The sequence below is a fragment of the Salvelinus sp. IW2-2015 genome, unplaced genomic scaffold (genome assembly GCF_002910315.2).
Source record: "Salvelinus sp. IW2-2015 unplaced genomic scaffold, ASM291031v2 Un_scaffold3655, whole genome shotgun sequence".
Lineage (NCBI taxonomy): Eukaryota > Metazoa > Chordata > Actinopteri > Salmoniformes > Salmonidae > Salvelinus > Salvelinus sp. IW2-2015.
In genome coordinates, this window is record NW_019944932.1 from 41783 (window position 1) to 49378 (window position 7596).

At 42.4% G+C, this 7596-nt stretch overlaps 1 protein-coding gene across 1 annotated transcript in view; it reads right to left on the reverse strand.

Moving 5' to 3' along the window:
• Window positions 1-1699: 1699 nt before the first annotated feature.
• Window positions 1700-7596, reverse strand: part of si:ch211-227n13.3 (uncharacterized) — a 12504-nt gene continuing 6607 nt past the window's right edge. The window contains exon 7 of the mRNA XM_024143111.2: window positions 1700-1819. Coding sequence (XP_023998879.2) covers window positions 1700-1819 — 120 coding nt within the window. The remainder of the gene's footprint in view (window positions 1820-7596) is intronic.

Genomic DNA, 7596 nt, shown 5'->3' on the forward strand with positions numbered 1-7596 from the left:
GAGCGTGGCTATCTATTCCCTAGCGGAGCGTGGGTATCTATTCCATAGCAGAGCGTGGCTATCTATTCTCTAGCAGAGCGTGGCTATCTATTCCCTAGCAGAGCGTGGCTATCTATTCTCTAGCGGAGCGTGGCTATCTATTCTCTAGCGGAGCGTGGCTATCTATTCCCTAGCAGCGCGTGGCTATCTATTCTCTAGCGGAGCGTGGCTATCTATTCTCTAGCAGCATGTATTCTGTCTGCCTTTTCTTAATCAGTGAATGAGTGTTTTTGCAAACTGCTTTGTGTAAATAGACTGCAATGCATTTTTTTTTTTACTAAATTTAAGAGTTGACAACATACATGCATGCAACAGTTTATACACACTGAACCAAAACATATATAAATGCAACATGTAAAGTATTGGTTCCAGTATTGGTTTAATGAGCTGAAATAAAAAATCCCAGATATTTTCCATACGCACCAAAAGCTTATTTCTCTCATTTTGTGCACAAACTTGGTTTATTTCCCTGTTAGTGAGCATTTCTCCTTTGCCAAGATAATCCATCCACCTGACAGGTGTGGCATATCAAGAAGCTGATTAAACAGCATGATCATTACAAAGGTGCACCTTGTGCTGGGGACAATAAAAGGTCACTCTAAAATGTGCAGTTTTGTCACACGACACAATGCCAGACGTTTAAAGTTGAGGGAGCGTGCAATTGGCATGCTGACTGCAGGAATGTCCACCAGAGCTGTTGCTAGAGAATTTTTTAATTTCTCTACCATAAGCCTCCAACATCGTTTTAGAGAATTTGGCAATACGTCCAGCCGGCCTCACAACCGCAGACCACATGCAACCATGCCAGCCCAGGGCCTCCACATCCAACTTCGTCACCTGTGGGATCGTCTGAGACCAGCCACCCGGACAGCTGATGAAACTGTGGGTTTGCACAACCGAAGAATTTCTGCACACACTCAGAAACCGTCTCGGGGAAGCTCGTTGTCTTGATCCGACTGCAGTTCGGCATTGTAACCGAGTTCAGTGGGCAAATGCTCACCTTCCAGGGGACATGTTTTGTTTCTTACTGGACCTCCGATGTGGATATATGTATAAAACATGTTTTATAAATTCAATAAATTGTATTCGTCAAGTGCCTTTGTTACAACTATGAAACAGAAAGTCACGGTGTTGGAACCTGGTTTAAGCTTATTTTTTATAACGAAAACAACAGTAGGCTAAACATCATTACAAGTGCTAAGTGTGCTTGATAACAGTGAAAATCATCCCAAAAGCAATAATGGCATAATGAGAGCCTGGTTCCTCTCTAGGTTTCTTCCTAGATTCTCTCAGATGGGTTCTGACCGTTTGTGCAGAAATTAGTCGGTTGTGAAAACCCACAATTCCTCTCTAGGTTTATTCCTAAATTCCTGCCTTTCTAGGGGGTTTTTACTAGCCACTGTGCTTCTACATCTGCATTGCTTGCTGTTTGGGGTTTTAGGCTGGGTTTCTTTATAAACACTTTGTGACATCTGCTGATGTAAAAAGGGTTTTATAAATACATTTGATTTGAATATAAGTGTTGGTATGATAGCAGTCGGTTGGAACATGTCACATGAACAACGAAAGCTGTTGTGTTGCTGATTTAGTTTCATGCTGAAGATGTAGTGCCGGCTCCCTCAGTGATGACATTCTGTGCTGATAATAGCCTGTAGAATTCTCATGTCACCATCCTCTCTCCTCTCACAGTTTCCTTTGGTGGCGGCGTGGGCACCTGCTCAATGCACACAGTTCTGGCTTTATTGCGCTCAGGTCTCAGAAGTGTAGGTTCAGGTTGAGGCTCAGAATCAGAAGAATACTCATCAGAGATGTCAACATGATTCATTTCTTCCATCGGAGTCGTTTTCATTCACATTTTCGTAGCAACGCTAATGAGTGCATCCATTCGTCTTGGTCTTCTTCCAGTGGTGATTTTAGCATGGAAATCTTGGTGGGGCAAACATTTTTGTTAAAGTTTTAGATGCCTGCAAGCAAAGCCACAACACAATTCTAAACAATACATTAATTGGACTATAACGGTGACAAACGGTTCCCACAAACTGCTAGGGCCTACATAAATCTGTCCCAACAGTAGAGCTGTTCTTTTCAGCACCATGGAGTGAATCCTTACTACTACTACACCTGGCTATCAGCGGAGCCTTGTCCGGCAGCAAAACAGTTCATTTACTGCCTTTTTAAAAAACATAGGTGATATGGCTGACTTGCTTAATCAAATGTGGTTTCTACTAACAATTGAGATGTACAAACTTTGGCATAGGAGGACGACGAGCAGATAAGAGGCAATCCGTAATTTCGATTAAGACGTTAATGAGCGAGCTAGGATGGACATAGTCAATAGAACTATTTGTTCAGCACTTTTGAAATGTACAGCGACAGAATTCAGAACATGGGCCGTTCTTAAAGTGTTCTCCCTGTACACCAAGTCAGAACCGTAGGATAAATAAAGGGGGCATATAAGCAGACAATGAAAGCTCTAACAATATTCAATGACTGTCCAAGACCTGCTGTAGACCTGCTGTTTTCAACTCTAGTGACCGCAGGAGCGGTAGAGATACTCTTAATGATCGGCTATGAAAAGCCAACTGACATTTACTCCTGAGGTGCTGACCTGTTGCACCCTCGACAACCACTGTGATTATTATTATGTGACCATGCTGGTCATTTATAAACATTTGAACATCTTGGCCATGTTCTGTTATAATCTCCACCCGGCACAGCCAGAAGAGGACTGGCCACCCCTCATAGCCTGGTTCCTCTCTAGGTTTCTTCCTAGGTTCTGGCCTTTCTAGGGAGTTTTTCCTAGCCACCGTGCTTCTACACCTGCATTGCTTGCTGTTTTGGGGTTTTAGGCTGGGTTTCTGTACAGCACTTTGAGATATCAGCTGATGTAAGAAGGGCTATATAAATAAATTTGATTTGATTACATTTCTCTAAAACAGGTTATAGGCTACATGTGCACCGCCAAGTCAGAACAGTAGGTGAAATTAAGAGGGGGAAAAGGACCCCATTATTAGGGTGAGGCACATGGCCTATCAACAACTTACTACACAACATACACTTAGTATTGCTTTCTTAGCAACAGTATGCCTGGCATATTACGTAATTTATGGAGCAGCATACAAGACATTTTTGGACTCACCTTGCTGTGCTGTGCTCACTTGAACAGGAAGGTGATGCGGTGGTCCTTCGCGGGCAAATTTTGTCATCAAATTCTGTCATTCTCTGGATTTACGGTGCTTTCATGACAACTGGGAACTCGGGGGGAAAAAACAAGGTCGAATCATGATGACGTCAGTGATCTTCAGGTCGGCAGAAGTCATGCTGGATTGACAGCATGGCCAATGTTGAATGTTTATAATTTTAAGTTTGGAAAAGAGACCCTTAAACCCAGACTTGGACCACACACCCATTCCACTGAATAGCAGGCTAGTGATTGCTTTGCAATGCTTGCAGTTAGCCACTGTTTCCTTCCAAACCACTCATTGTTGAATTTGTGATTTCCAACTTGTGTAATGTTTATGTCCAATGACCGATACGTTTTATCTACAATTTATCTTCATATGACAAATTGCCATTGATAAAATGCAATTGTGTTTGTTGTCCGTAGCTTATGCCTGCCCCATACCATAACCCCACCGCCACCATGGGGCACTCCTATCACAACCTTTACGTCAGCAAACCGCCCACCCACACGACGCCATACATGCTGTTGTAGACAGTTATATTTGGTGATTATATAATTATGCATCGTTCGCTTCCCCTCCTCATCAACTCATCCATTCTCCCCATCTCTTCCCCTCCTCATCAACTCATCCATTCTCCCCATCTCTTCCCCTCCTCATCAACTCATCCATTCTTCAACATTCTTTCCCTCATCAACTCATCCATTCTCCCATCTCTTCCCCTCCTTATTAACTCATCCATTCACCATCTCTTCCCCTCCTCATCAACTCATCCATTCAACCATCTCTTCCCTCCTCATCAACTCATCCATTCACCATCTCTTCCCCTCCTCATCAACTCATCATTCACCATCTCTTCCCTCCTCATCAACTCATCCCATTCATCCATCTCTTCCCCTCCTCATCAACTCATCCATCACCATCTCTTCTCCCTCCTCATCAACTCATCCATTCTCCACCATCTCTTCCCCTCCTCATCAACTTATCCATTCACATCTCTTCCCTCCTCAATCAACTCATCCATTCTCTCCCCATCATATTTAGTCCACCTTCATTTATTTTAATCTGTTATATGTGTGGAAATTAGTTTCGGTAGTTTAGGTTCACTTTCGAGGCTATTATCAGGGTAATTTTAAACTGGGCATCTTCAACTACCGGGAGGATGAGAGCAGGCCCTACTGTTGAGAAGAGGGGCAAAAGAGGAAATCATATAAAAAATGACATGCCCTCTTTATAACAGCATGTATGGCGTTGTGTGGGCGAGTGGTTTGTTGACGTCAAGGTTGTGATCAGATGGCCCCATGGTGGCAGTGGGGTTATGGTATGGGCAGGCATAAGGTACGGACAACAAACAAAATAGCATTTTATCTATGGGAATTTGAATGCACAGAGATACTGTGATGAGATCCTGAGGCCCATTGTCGTGCCTTTCATCCTCCGCCATCACCTCATGTTTCAGCATGATAATGCACGGCCCCGTGTCACAAGGATCTGTACACAATCCCGGAAGCTGAAAATGTCCCAGTTCTTCCACGATCCGCATACTTACCAGAACCAGAAATGTCACGTGTTAAGCATGTTTGGGATGCTCTGGATCAACGTGAACGACAGCGTGTTCCAGTTCCCGCAATATCCAGCTACTTCACACAGCCATTGAAGAGTGGAACAACATTCACAGGCCCCGATCACCAGCCTGATCAACTCTATGTGAAGGAGATGTGTCGTGCTGCATGAGCAAATGGTGGTCACACCAGATACTGACTGGTTTCTGATCCAACCCCTACCTTTTTTAAAAGGTTTCTGTGACCAACAGATGCATATCTGCATTTCCAGTCATGTGGAAATCCATAGATTAGTGCTTTATGTAATTGCCTTTAAGGACTGTTACCTTCTATGAACTCCAGTAAAATTCCTGAATTATTGGTTTGCTGTTTATGTATGTGTCAGTGTGCATCGTTGATGCTACTATTTCTTATATTTTTTAGCAATTAATTTTCTCAATTTTGAACTCTGCAATTATGGAAAGGGTATCCGTAAAATTAGCTTAGTTTGTTCTACACCTGTTGTATTCGGGCATTCCCGTATACTAGTTATATCACCTGTTATATATTCGGTTTCCCTGCTTTCACGGTAAAGTCTACACTTTGTTGTTTATTCGGGCAATTTCACTTTGTTTTTGACACATCTATATACTCTCATCCTGTTGTTCCATATGGGCAACCTCCATCCGGTAAAGTCTACACTGTTGTATTGGTCGACGGAACCTGGCATTTACGGACTTTACACGTGTAAGTAGTTCGGTACACCTTTTGATTTGTATTCGGCCCATTTCACGGTAAGAGTCCTACACCTGTTGTATTCGGGCATTTCACGTAAAGTCTACACCTTTGTATCGGGCATTTCACGGTAAGTCTACACCTGTTGTATTCGGTTTCGCATTTAAGGATCGTATACACCTGTTGTATTCGGGGCATTTCACGGTAAAGTCTCACCTGTTGTATTCGGGGCATTTCACGGTAAAGTCTACACCTGTTGTATGGCTCCGGCTCGGCTGGTTGGGCAACGTAAATGTCTACACCTGTTGTATTCGGCCATTTCACGGTAAAGTCTACACCTGTTGTATTCGGGCATTACGTAAAGTCTACACCTGTGTATCGGCATTTGACTAATAATGTTATTTGGTTGTGTGGAACAGCTCACCAAAGACAGAAAGCGGTAGGAAAGATGTTCCAAGTTATTATATCTACCAGTAAATGCGAAGCCAAGAATGGGTATGCAAACCATATCAAAATGTTCAAAGTCTTGGTTGAATATTTGTGAATGCGTAATTCAGTCGTCATGTATAGTCTACTTTGTAAATCTGACATTTCCTCTACGGCTCTTTGGCGATTGAAAAGTCATTGACGTTAGGTAACCGATTTAGAATTCTAAGCTCTTTGAATTGAAAAGTCATTGACGTTATGGTAACCAATTAGAAGTTCTAAGGTTACTCCGTGATTTAATTTCTGATCAGGTTTCATGAAAAATGTAGCCGCTTTTGGTTTGCTTCCTGATGTTTCATTTGAAGGGTGTTGCGCTAGTCTTTTGCGCTTGTTCCATGTGAAGGTATGACCAAGACAACATTGAATGTCGTCTTCAACCTGGTTTTCCATACAAAGCGTTCCATTACTAAAGGGAACCCGGTTTTTGGTCGCTTTCTCGTTTTAAAACATGATACAATAACTCTTCAACATATCAAATGGACAGACTGACTACTACCACATGGACAGACTTCATTAGTGTGTTTGTGTCAGACTGACTAGTCACATCATTAGTGTTTTGTGTCAGACTGACTAGTCACATGACAGACTTCATTAGTGTTTGTGTCAGACTGCTAGTCACATGGACAGACTTCATTAGTGTTTGGTGCAGACTGACTAGTCACATGGACAGACATCATTAGTGTTTGTGTCAGACTGACTAGTCACATGGACAGACTTCATTAGTGTTTGTGTCAGACTGACTAGATCAACATGGACAGACTTCATTAGTGTTTGTGTCAGACTGACTAGTCACATGGACAACTTCATTAGTGTTTGTGTCAGACTGACTAGTCACATGGACAGACTTCATTAGTGTTTGTGTCAGACTGACTAGTCACATGGACAGACTTCATTAGTGTTTGTGTCAGACTGACTAGTCACATGGACAGACTTCATTAGTGTTTTGTGTCAGACTGACTAGTCACATGACATTCATTAGTGTTTGTGTCAGACTGACTAGTCACATGGACAGACTTATTAGTGTTTGTGTCAGACTGACTAGTCAACATGGACAGACTTCATTAGGTGTGTTGTGTCAGACTGACTAGTCACATGGACAGACTTCATCTCAGTGTTATTTTGGGGTAGACATGGAAGAGTACCACATGAGGACAGACTTCATAGTGTTTGTGTCAGACTGAAGAGTCACATTGGACAGACTTCATTAGTGTTTGTGTCAAGACTGACTAGTCACATGGACAGACTTCATTAGTGTTTTTTGTGTCATGAACAGACTGACTAGTACCACATCATTAGTGTGTTGTTGCGTCGGAGCGATACTGTCTATTTAGTCAGGCAATGTTCCACATTATTTTGACATATAATTCAGAATGATAAAAAACATCATTTGAAATGTTTCAAGGAGTGCTCATAACCTGCCTCACATCCGGGTTGGGGAGCCCTAGCCGGCCATATTAAAAATAATCGTCAGGGAGAAAGAAAAACCACAAACCGTCCCCTCCTTTCGCGAACACGCTGTTGGGTATTCAAAAGAGGTTAAATATCGTAAAAATAACACAAAAATGAAACTTCACAATGATCCTTCCACTGGGATAACAACGGGTTTTAAACAC